The sequence below is a fragment of the Montipora capricornis genome, chromosome 2 (assembly GCF_036669925.1).
Source record: "Montipora capricornis isolate CH-2021 chromosome 2, ASM3666992v2, whole genome shotgun sequence".
In the NCBI taxonomy this organism is placed as follows: Eukaryota; Metazoa; Cnidaria; class Anthozoa; order Scleractinia; family Acroporidae; genus Montipora; species Montipora capricornis.
This window is the reverse complement of record NC_090884.1, coordinates 19,096,792-19,109,291: the sequence shown is the minus strand read 5'-3', so window position 1 is coordinate 19,109,291 and position 12,500 is coordinate 19,096,792. Positions and strand designations below refer to the sequence as shown.

At 40.0% G+C, this 12,500-nt stretch overlaps 2 protein-coding genes and 1 long non-coding RNA gene across 6 annotated transcripts in view; 2 read left to right on the top strand and 1 right to left on the bottom strand.

Annotated features, from left to right (window-relative positions):
• LOC138039016 (uncharacterized) overlaps nt 1–8,685 on the top strand; it is a 30,880-nt gene extending 22,195 nt beyond the window's left edge. The window contains exon 2 of the long non-coding RNA XR_011130348.1: nt 8,085–8,685. This is a non-coding gene — a long non-coding RNA (uncharacterized lncRNA). The remainder of the gene's footprint in view (nt 1–8,084) is intronic.
• The window catches only part of LOC138039005 (uncharacterized), a 16,521-nt gene extending 7,836 nt beyond the window's left edge, over nt 1–8,685 (top strand). Inside the window, exons 5-7 of one of the 2 annotated variants that reach the window (XM_068885139.1) lie at nt 1–537; nt 715–843; nt 6,376–8,685. The exon at nt 1–537 is cut by the window's left edge and continues 1,446 nt beyond it. The gene's annotated coding sequence lies outside the window, so the exon portion shown is untranslated. Of the gene's footprint in view, nt 844–6,375 lie in introns of both variants that reach the window. The other variant, XM_068885138.1, reaches the window with a different exon arrangement.
• Nucleotides 8,686–9,103: 418 nt separating this feature from the next.
• The window catches only part of LOC138039009 (alpha- and gamma-adaptin-binding protein p34-like), an 83,962-nt gene continuing 80,565 nt past the window's right edge, over nt 9,104–12,500 (bottom strand). For all 3 annotated transcript variants that reach the window (XM_068885147.1, XM_068885143.1, XM_068885150.1), the window contains one exon: nt 9,104–9,420. In XM_068885147.1, coding sequence (XP_068741248.1) covers nt 9,343–9,420 — 78 coding nt within the window. In that variant the 3' untranslated portion in view covers nt 9,104–9,342. The remainder of the gene's footprint in view (nt 9,421–12,500) is intronic.

Genomic DNA, 12,500 nt, shown 5'->3' with positions numbered 1-12,500 from the left:
TGTTTTGACTTTTAAAACCGTTCGTACCCATTCAGTTACGGGATAGTTCGCCTGTATTGTACAAAGTGAACAAGACGGTATAATCGCGAAATACTTGCGATAGCGCTAAGTTATATTTTGGACTGCCGTTTTCGTTGCCGTTGCCGTCGCCTTTGCTTAAACTCCCTAATTATTATAGCCTTGCAGTTACACCTTTTCTACTCAAGATTGAGAAAACATTGAATGAATAGCACGGAAAAAGAAGGATTAACTTTTATACTGAAAAGATGTAAATTTCCAGCGTAAACTTACCTTCCTCAGGTGAGAGGAAAATTATTCATCATTAAATATGTACCCAGTTGTCCTGTTGTGACCAGTGTAATGCATCCTTTATCGACATTTGTAAATATTTCAAATGGACATAGAGAACCACACATGTTTAGAACCTAAAAACGCGAGGACTTATGGGAAAGCTTTCACCGGTGACAGCACGCGCAATTTCGCTGCCAGGTGACCTACTTGTGAGGAGTAAGAAATGACTGTTTTCTCCTAAACGAGGTTGGTGACCTATCTTTTTTTTGGCATAATTTTATTCTCTTACTCCTCCTCTTTCTGCTGCACGCACCCGAGGTATATTTGTAATCAGTACCTTTTCATGTCGTGTGCCGGTGTCATAAAACAAACATTAAATTATTCCTTTTGACCCATGCAATACACCTGTTTTGTTATTTCAAGAATTACGCCAAAGCTGTGCCTCCTGTTGCTGCCAAACGTAGCGTGAACCGATGCAGCAAATTTATCCTTGATAAATGAAGTCGCAATGATTAAACGAGTAACTTGAGCAAGCTATAGCTCCCAAACGAGGTTGGTGACCTATGTTTTTTATTGCACATTTCAAGTCACCATAATGTGGGGAACAATCGAGAAAAGTTTAAAGAAAATCCTACGACAACTTCTATTACTAAGGAATCACCTTAAAGAACCCGAGCCTATGGTATTGAGAAGATCGCAAAGAGAGCGTCGTCCTGTAGGCTCAACTTATAGGAAGGGGTGAATGTAGTGACAATGAATAGTACATTATTGTTTTGTTAAACTCTAATTGTCGTTAGTATTTATATTTTATTGGGATGCCTGTGTCGCGCCCGTAAACATTTGTAACAGCGGTTTTGCTATGTTAGTCCGACATGTTTGTTAAGTTGATCGTGTAGCTAGAGCTTTTGTTGATTAAAACCTTATTGAACTAGGGAAAGTCTTTGGTTTCTTCGCTACACCCACTGATTGGAAAATTCCTAAGATCTTCTCTTTATTTAAGAATGGTGAACGAAGTGATCCAAGCAACTACGCACAGATATCAGTAGCTATCAGTACTGACAACCATAGCTCATGTTTTTGAAAGACTTGTGTACAAGCAAATGTACGCACATTTTATAGGCAATAAGCTGACATTGAGCCTAGTCAATGTTGATTTATTAACGGAGTTGATAATGTAAATTGGCCACCGTACAGAGATTCTAAAAGCTGACGTTTCGAGCGTTAGCCCTTCGTCAGAGCGAATCGAGAAATTGTGGGGCATGTGTAGTTTTTATAGTAGAGTAGGAGCTAGTAACGCTGTTGGTGGTAACATGGCAACGTGAAAAATAGGAAACATTAGTTAAATGAAAAGCGTTCGTTAATACCGTGAGGATTAAGGGTGCGATTTAGAATAATTTTTGTTCTAGATTCTTGCGGTTTTCCGTTGTACCCAGATGTAGGGAAAGGCTGTAGATACAAAAATTTGGTTTATCAACAGAGTTGATAATGTAAATTGACCTCCGTACAGAGATTCTAAAAGCTGACGTTTTGAGCGTTAGCACTTCGATTCGCTCTGACGAAGGGCTAACGCTCGAAGCGTCAGCTTTTAGAATCTCTGTACGATGGTCAATTTACATTATCAACTCCGTTGATAAACCAAATTTTTGTATACTACTTGCCCACCGACGCAGCACCACAGTTTCTTTAGAAAATACCCCTTCATTCAAAGGCTGTAGATAGCCATGTGTTTTTTGGAGTGGTTAGGGAGATTAAAACGACAAGCGACCGGCTTAGATGCATCCTTGTCATTCTTCTCAACATTGCGAAGATGTTCGCTGAATTGGTCCGCTGGTAGTCTACCTGTCTCGCCAAATGTATAATTTATTGCATAACGCACAGGTTATGCAACAAATGAAATTTGCGGAGGTACATGTGAAACAATCGGTGATCTTAACGGATCGCTTAGATCCCGATATCTTGCTAGTGTTAAGAATGAAAGGACAAGTTTTACATCGTGAGCGTGCACATTTGAAAGTGCTGGTTTGCTCGTGTTTGAATGAAATGGGTGGAGGTTTGCGAAAAGATTCTACCAGTCTCGGGATCATTTTGGAGTAATTTAAAATTATTAAGAATGATACTTTTGACTGCGTGATTATGAGGATGGAAAGTGAGGGTGAATGGAATTCTGTCATTCTTATCTTTTTGTGACGTTTGTAGTGCTCACTGTCGATCAAATTGTTGGGCGCGATGATGGCCCGCTTTGACCACAGAGACCACCTTTTTGAAGAACTTGCACATCTCCTCTGATTTGCTGGAGAAATCGGAGTCATCACTACATAGACGTTGAAGTCTAAGAAATTGAGAATAAGGAATGGTGTTCTTGACATGTCGTGGATGTGACGATGAATACAACAAATAAACACTTTTTGGATCAACGCACTGTCAAAGAACCAAGCTCGGAAACGTTCTTCCGCCTTGCCGAACTAGTTTCAACACTTAACTGTTTCATTCTTAAAACTAGCAAGATATCGGGATCCAAGCGAATGTCATTTATTGTATAACCTGTACGTTATGCAATAAATTATACATTGGCCAGATAAATAGACAGCTAGGCAACCAATTCCGCGAACACCTTCGCAATGTTGAGAAGAATGACAAGGATGCATCTAAGCCAGTCGCTTGTCATTTTAATCTCCCTAACCACTCCAAAAAACACATGGCTATCTGCGGCATTTCCCTTATCTAGGTACGACGGAAAGCATCTAGAATCTAGAACTAACATTCATCTTCCAAATCGGCACCCTTAATCCTCACGGTATTAACGAACACTTTTCATTTAACTAATATATGAATTTCCTATTTTTCACATTGCCATGTTACCACCAATACCGTAGCTCCTACTCTACTATAAAAACTACACATAACCCACAATTCCTCGATTCGCTCTGACGAAAGGCTAACACTCGAAACGTCATCTTTTAGAATCTCTGTACCGTGGCCACTTTACATTATCAACTCCGTTGATAAAACCAAATCTTTGACACTGTTGACCATGATCTCTTATTAAAAACGTTGATGCATTATGGAGTTCAAGGTCCGACCTTAGTTAAATCTTACTTAACGGGTAGGCAACAGTTTTGTGTAGCAACGGTGTGTCATCTGGCAAAAGTCTCATATCTTGTGGGGTCCCGCAAGGTTCTATACTGGGTCCAATGCTTTTTCTTATTTTTATCAACGATTTGCCAAAGTGTTTAGATTTCAGTATTGGGAGGTCTTTTGCTGATGACACATACCTAATTTTTTTTTCCATAAATAAATATTTGCCTGAACTTCAAGACGAAATAAACAATGATCTCGGTAAAATATTTGCTTGGCTTTGCTCCAATAAGCTTTCATTGAATATACTGAAGACTGAGTTTATGGTGATTGGTTCACGGCAGAGAATTGCAACATTAGAAGGTGACATACCATTATCCATTAACAGAGTCGCTTTACGCAGACTTAAGAGTGCTAAATGTCTTGTTTTAAATATTGATGAATTCCTGACTTGGAACAGCCACACTCAAAGTATACGTCATGAGGTTACCTGTAATGTACAAGTTATTAGGAGGGTTAAGCCATTTCTTTCTTTAGGAAATCTATATAGGTCATTATAGTTCACCACTAAATTTTCTGCGATTCTTATTAGTTTAAATTGATCATGTGACGCGATAGTGTTTGTCCGCGGAGAGACACGTTCAGCCCATAGTGCCCGTCCGAGGAAAATACCCGGATGGATAGTAGTCGTCCGCTGAAAATACCTTTGTAAACAAGCGGCCTTATGGAAAATAAACAATCGAAATTGTATTAAGAAGGTTTTTGTTTGTTTTCTTTTTCAAATTTTACATTGGCTGACGCGGCTTTCGTCTAATAAAGTTGAAAATAATTCAACATGATTTTTGAGCTGGCGCGCGGAAGAAAATTTGGTAGTGAACAATAAAGACAATAGAGTGTTTCTGTCGAGGAACTATCGGCTGATAATTGCCCTGTGGAAATTTGATGTTCTTAAAACAAATATTTGCCTGAGAAGCGAAGCTTCGAGGGCAAATACGCTTGTTTAAATACATGTAGTTGAACCTTATTTTAGTTATGGCTGTATAGTCTGGGATGGGATAGGCAATACTTTATCTTCGAACCTTTAAAAACTTAAAAATCGGGCACCACGAATCCTCACTAGTGCTGAAATTCGTAGTGAGCTTAGTTGGATATCGCTCGCTGAAATGAGACAGAACACAAAGCCATAATGATGTTTAAAGTGGTTAATGGATTGTGCCCTTCTTATCTCTCGGATATGTTTACCTTTCATAAGACTCTAAATGATTATAGCCTTTGAGCTTCTAACACTGATCTTGTACTACCCAAAACTAGAACAAATTATTACAAAAACAGTTTTGTATTTTTGGGAGTTTAAGTATGGAATGCTCTTCCAAGTAGTTTAAAGCACGAGACTTCCTTAGATCGTTTTAAGGCCAAACTTAAGTCGTTTACTATCTGCACGGGCAAAGCTTAACTTAATTGATAATCTTTATGGCTTTGTTCTTAATTTTTACATTATTATTGTAATTTGTATTGAAATGCACAGCTTCTAGGTAGAACAGGGTACAACATAGTTCACATCTATTGCTCAAAATATTGTTTATATTGTATATCCCAGGAGCACTCAGGCATATTTCAGTGCCAGGACTCCTACCTGGCTGAACCAGAAAGGATATACAACATAGTTCACATCTATGACTCAAAATATTGTTTACGTTGTATATCCCAGGAGCGCTCAGGCACATTTCAGTGCCAGGACTCCTACCTGGCTGAACCAGAAAGGATATACAACATAATTCACATCTATGATTCCAAATATTGTATATCCCAGGAGCACTCAGGCACATTTGAGTGCCAGGACTCCTCCTACCTGGCTGAACCAGAAAGGATATACAACATAGTTTACATCTATATATGACTCAAAATATTGTTTCTGTTGTATATCCCAGGAGCGCTCAGGCACATTTGAGTGCCAGGACTCCTACTTGGCTGAACCAAAAAGGATATACAACATTGTTAAATCTACAACTCAAAATATTTGTTATGTTGCATATCCCAGGAGCGTTAAGGCACATTTCAATGCCAGAACGTCTACCTGGCTGAACCAGAAAGGATATACAACATTGCTTAAATGTACAACTCAAAATATTGTTTATGTTGTACATCCCAGGTGCGCTCAGGCACATTTCAATGCCAGGACTCCTACCTGGCTGAACCAGGAAGGATGTACAACATTTATTACTTTCAATTGTCACAAATGATCCAAATTCTTAACATTGCTGATTTTTTAAATTACTGGCATTATGAAAAAACAACTTTTAAATGAATGTCCTAAAAGGGATTAATCAAAGCCAGTATAACATGCAAAATCATAAAAATGAAATATCATCTGTGGTTTAAATCTATGCCTGGTTGCCAACCTCTTTTCTCTTTGTAATACGATAAGCTGTGATCAATAGTGCTAACCTCTGAAGAGAAAACCAGAAGGCAACTGGCTCTTGCTGAATTTTGATTTCTTTATCGGACCCCCAAATCGATTTTTGGATCGTTAATAGTGTCGATTGGCCACCTGGATGCTATAGGCCTTTGAGTTACAGCTCAGGCAACACCAAACGGGCATTACGAAACAGCGAAACACCGAAACAGCCAAAAGAAGCACCAAAACACCATGTATGACCCCACCATACATTGAATACTAACCGACAAAGATTAGATTTGAGATTAAATATCGTTTTAGGCCTAATTAGCTCCTAATTCATTGAGATTAAGATTAGGATTCAGATTAAGACTGAGGATAACTTATTAGGCCTAAAACGATGCTTAATCTCAAATCTAATCTTTGTCGGTTAGTATTCAATGTATGGTGGGGTCATACATGGTGTTTCGCTGCAAAAATATTCGAGAAGTTTAACCTTAAGTAGCTGCCTGAATCGCTATTAAAATTCCTGCGAAACAGAAAAAAAACTCAGAACTAGGTATTGTATACTACATGTACTGACTTCAAACAAGGGAAATCTATTCCTTTTACAGGTGTCCTGTTACATGTGGCCTTCAAGGAGGGCGTAGAGACTCCAAGGCTGTGCTCTAACGGCGCCCGGTCGCCTGAGGCGACTAACATTTGGCTTCGGGCGAGTGAAGAAAGTTACCCGGTCGCCCGGCCGGGCACTCATACTTATTGTATTTCTAGCAGATAAGGAGGCTAAAGAATTTAATATGCTGGTTGTTATAGTTTACGAAACCTCTCAGAAAATGTTTTTTCTTCGTACAAAGCAATCGGTTCAAAGGCCGTTCCACATGTAACATAATCCGTGACTTTGCACGTAGCCGGCGGCCGCACGAATTTCGATTCTTTCTCAAAAAATTGCATTAAATTTGGAACGTGAAGTTTGGCATTTTTTGGTTATAGTTTTAAAAGAGTTCTTACTTCTGCTCTGACAATGGTAAAGCGCGGCTGGCGAAGCGATGCAATTTACTTTTGTAAGAACCCGGGAATCGCAGTTTATGCAAATGTAATTTTTTTACGATTTTTCGCGGCTGCGCCTGCTTGGCCAAAATATATTTTGGTTATGGTTGTTTTTCCCCTGTATATGAAATAACGAAATAAAAAAGGGAAAGATATACAAATAACGCTGTGACTGGCGCTTCGAACGAACAAAAAGCTCATTCCACTAAACATTTTACTGATAATATAAGGATAAAATACTTTAGTTCTGTCCTGTAGCGATGATTTTCGTCCAGATCAAGATGACTTGCTAAAAGAAAAAAATGATAGCTTTTGGGCCGCGGTGGTTTCATTGTTTCATGGCAGTTTTTACAAAAGCTCCACGGGTATCAAGCGGCATTGATTCACGGTTAGAAAATTTATTTAACCCAACTAACCAGTAAAAAGGTTTACCTGCATTAGACCCAAACGTTTTTACATAAACCTGCGGCAATCTTTACTTTTTCACTTTTGAACCTGAAAAACATCGGTGGCGTTGCCATTTTTCTCGTCTTTCTCAAGTATGACGTGGAAAATTTGACGGGTTGCGGGTTTTTCTTGCACTAGCGACTTTGAGGATCACCAGGGCCCGGTTGTTCGAAAGCCGATTACGGCAATCCAGGATTAGTGTGAAGTTTTGTTTCATGTTTTCAACTTTTTGGTGAAAGTTTCTTCTGCTTATTTTCGTTTTTCAAGATTGACTTCTTCTAATGTAAACTTTTGCCGAATATCAGCGTTGAACAGCATTTAGAAGTAGAGAAATAAACTCCTTGGTTAATTTTTAATCTGAGATTAGCGTTAATCGGCTTTTGAACAACCGGCCCAGCAGAGCAGTAGCAGCAATGTTTTTTTTTTGAGAGAGATGAACGAAGATCTTGCTACGTTGTTGATCTCAGATAATTAATTAAATAAATAAATAATTAATACGGGCAACCAACTTGGAGGGCTTGGGAGCCCCGAAATTTTCCTTAGAGCACAGGGCCCGGTTCCTCGAAAGCCGATTAACGCTAATCTAAGATTAAAAGTTAACCAAGCAGTTTATTTCTCTACTCCCAAATGCTGTTCAACGCAGATTTTTGGCAGAACTTTACATGAGAAGACGCCAATCTTGAAAAACAAAAATAAGCAAAAGAACCTTTCACCAAAAAGTTGAAAACGTAAAACAAAAGTTTACGCTAATCCTGGATTAAGTTAATTGGCTTTCGAGGAACCGGGCCCAGCTCTTTGAGAGACAATACTGTGCTGATTTTATTTCCAGTACCATTAACCCTGTCATATAGAAAGTCTCCTACTGTGCAAGACCCACTACAACCCTCCTCAAAGAAGTCACCTACAATGGTTGGCCACCTTACAAAAACAAGTGCCCACCACAACTATGCGAATTTTTGGAATCCCAGGTACCATCTCACAGAAAATGGAATGGTGCTGAAAAGCAACGGGATAATCATGCCAAAGGCCATGTGGGACCAAGTCCTAAAGACCATCCACTCAGAAGAAGTATGTGTTTAGATCGGGTACCTCTAATGATATCAAGCACATGGTAAAAGATGCTGATTTATCCAAGGAACACTCACCAGTTCGACAAGTACTACCAGTTATGCAACCCAATCTCGCGATTCGGCCATGGGAACATTTCGGAAGTGACATATTTGATGTCAATGGAAAGAAGTATATTGTGAATCCTTGATTCAAAAATTGAAGCCAAGCACAAATAGACAAACTAACTCCTACGAAATATATATAAAATATGGACGGTGCTTTTTTACTCTGATAATGACCCAGTGTTGAAAACGTTTGGATTTTACTCTTTAGTATAATTGTTAACCTTTCAAGTAAAATAGTTCACTTTTATATCGTGATGGTCGACTACTATTTCAGACATCTTGTGGTCATACTCTCAAGCAAGATTAGTGCGGACATCATCTACAACCATTTTACTAGGGTGTTAGCTACATACGGCCTACCCGTAACAGTTACTTCTGAATGGCCCACAGTATGTCAGCCTGAGAAATCCAAAACAAAGTGTACCCAAAGTGGTAGATAGAGAGCAGTTTCCCAAAATAGCCTTGTGGATGTGCTGCACAACCCCATCAGCCAATCACTTTCCTTCACCCTATGAACATTTATTTGGGCAGAAACCAATTCTCCTTATATCTTCAACCGTGGAACAATATAGTGTTGTTACCTCCATTTCAAGACACTAACATAGCAGACCCCAAAACAAGCATGCCCTTGGACTAATTTTCTGAAGAAAAACCACGACCACAGTTAGAAGAATTTGTTGATTGAATACACATTTAATCCACTTAATATGAGGTCAGACCTAACTACCATAACTTAACAAACCAAAAGAAACCTTAAAAACTAAAATTTTAAACCATTACTTCCAAGGCAAACGCTGGTAAAGGAAGTGTAGATTTCAGTGGCACTTAAGTCTGATATGCACAAGTCGTACAATGTGCGATCCTAATGGCTCAGATCAAACTATAACCATTCATTTAAAACAACTTTTATGGTTAGCCATCACTGTCGTCTTCTAGTCCATCAATTTCGTCTTCATTCCCACCAATTGCACGCCAAAATGCCATGGCAACCTAAAATCCAATAGAAAATGAGAGTCAGAACTTAAGAATCACACTAAGGTTGTGTTCTATTGGGATCAACTGTTTTAGGTTGGTTGGGTTTTTTGGTGCTTTATTGGGAAACAAACCGTGTTTGGTTGGTTTGGTTGATCAACTTTACCAAGTGGCATCAAACTAGGTCATTAAAAACAAGAGGCTACGGGTTGCACAAATAAACTGAATAGCCACCGGGGGGCTAACACATACAGATAACAATACACTGCAAGTGCCACACCACCGGGGGTGTGCACAAAGAAACTAAATAGCTACCGGGGGGTTAACGCCGCAAATAACAATACACTGCAATTGCCACACCAACGGGGATGAACACAAACAGAAAGAAAAGCAATAAATACCGGTAACACTAAAACCGGAAACTAGCAGTATTACATACATCAAAGAAGCTTCTACGAGCGACAAAGAGAACACCACCCCATGGGGGGTTGTGCAAAAACCAACTTTGGAAACACGATCGTACTCAGTCAATACGAAGTGCAAGACACCGGGACTTGAGTAATTTGGTACCAAACAAAGTATTCTTGGCCCTACCCCTAACAAATAGATCCGGTCTGTCAGGGAGAAAAAACCACTCTCTTACAAATGAATTCAAGTGAACGCCATCATCACATAAAAGCGGCCAAAATTGCGCTGACTTCCACATAGGAACGATTAAGGTCCCTATCGCCTTACAATCACGCAAGCGACTTAATGATCTGCCGATTAGTACAGTTGGTGGAACAAGCCAATTATTTTCCGTGGACCAGTCCTGCGAAAAAGCATCAACAGCTTCCGTACCTGGCTGGATAAATCTGGAATTAAACCTGGGCAACTTGGAATAGTAACTGCAGGCAAATCTGTCAACAGAATGCGGGCCCCAGAGCTCATCAAGGTGACGGAAAATTTCGTCATTAACATATGGTGCAAATACCTCCTCATAATTTGAGAAACCTTCCCGCAGCTTGAAGTCATTGAAATAATTTGACCAACAATAGATTCAATTTCCTTCACATGAATAAAGGCAGACAACTCTAATTTGGCACAAATACCATCAAGATTGGAGCAAAGCTTTTCAATTCTGGCACCACTACAAATGTAGCAAAAATATAACCGGTGTGAGTGTCAATATCGTAGCCAATCCATGAAAATTTATTCACAGGCTCCCATTTGGACTTCTCATGATTAATTTCAAAACCGCAACGCGAAAGATCAGAACGAACACGAAAACTATTGAATTTGGCAACCTCCAACGAAGATGCTGCACCAACTCCGTCATCGAAAAATGTGGCAATCGGAATACCCTGCGCCCTCCAATGCGCTTCCAAAGGCTTTAACAACTTAGTGAAAATAAAAGGTGCACTGGAAAGCCCAAAAGGCAAAACAGTAAACTGAAAATATCTAGTATGCCCGCTACCAAAATCCCACGAGAATGCTAGATAACGGCGATGATCGGGAAAAATGTCAACATGGTGGTATCCTGACTTCAAATCAAATGAAAACACAAAATATTCTTTAGAAAAAGCACTCCTAATGGTAGGTCACACTTAAATTTCTGCTTGTACACATGCAGATTGACATGTCTTAAATGTAATAAGCCTCTTCTTGCCGCTGCTCTGTACTGAAACACTCAGTGGATTGATAATATCCGGAGGAGAGAATAGCTCTTCGATATGATTACCGCGCAAAAGTTCCAGAATAGCTTCGCCAACAAAATCTGCCTCTTTAACGGCCGACGCATTGTTCCTGTAATGATGACATGAGGGCGTAGTTGGTAGAGATAAACGGGATCTTATAACCGTCTCTGATTATATTCAAAATGAAATCTGGAGCACCCAAGGATTTCCAACGATCGATAGAATTCAACAATTTGCCTTTAACAAAAACTTGCGGGAGTTCAACGAAACTACGAACAGAATGACCACATCTTCAAATTCAAAGCTGTTCCCATCAACCCAATCACACGGGGGATCAAGAAAGCAAACGTCACACTTACGATTTTCGTCGAGTCCTAGTCAATTGATACCTGCTGCAGATTTCGAACCAGAACGAGAAACTTGTGAACATTCGCACCTCCAATGGCCAAATTTTCCGCAAGCGAAGCAATTCCCAGATCTTTCTGGAGCCCCAGACGAACGAGGAAAGGAACGCCGATCACTCTGGTTACGCGTAGCTCTAAACGCAGAAGAACCTCCATAACCCTGGAAGCAAAACTGAGAACGATAAGAGCGAAAAAAAGGACGCCGTTTTGCAGACTTCTTAGCAGCTGCGGACTTTAAAGCCTTCTCAGCTCTTTCTTCTGCCCTGCGAATCTTCTTGCCATCCGCTTCACTATCAGCAAGCTCATGCTGGGTGTATTCTTGAATGGTCTTCCAACCGAACTCGGACTTGTCTGCTAAAAGGAAAAGCTTTTGCCTTTCAGTCACCATAGACATACCTTCTGACAGGGAGGCTTTGGCTTTGTCAATTGCATTGGCTTCGAGACGTGACTTAGCTTCAACCAAGGTATCCTGCAGCTTTGAATTGAATTTGTACTGAACTTCGTTTCCTTTACTGACGCTTAAAAGATTTCGGTTCCTCTCTACGAAGCTTTTTAATTTCACGCAACTGCTCATCATCAGCTTCCACACCAGAATGCTTAACACTCTCAGCCGAATCAGCTACTAATTTGGAAATCTGCTCAAACAAGGACCTGTTGTTTTCAGCGAGCGCACTGCTGATAAATTCCCGCACTTCAGTGGGAACCGCCATGATTAAATAAACACGAAGGAAGAAGACTAAAGAAAAACGAGCGACGAGGACGACTAACTGACCTAGAATGATTCAAATCTCCCGCCAAAGCCCTAAATACCTCTTGAACAACCCCCACAACCACCTGCGAACCTCAAAATCGTGCGACAGAATATTAATTTCTGACTAATTCATTCACGCCATTCAAACGTCAGAAATTACATTTACTGCAGACCAGTTACCCTTCATGTCAGTTGGTGTCGATTAATTTGGTCCCCTTTCAAGTGTGGCGTGGACAAAGTTTTCAAAAGGTATACAGTCATCTTCAC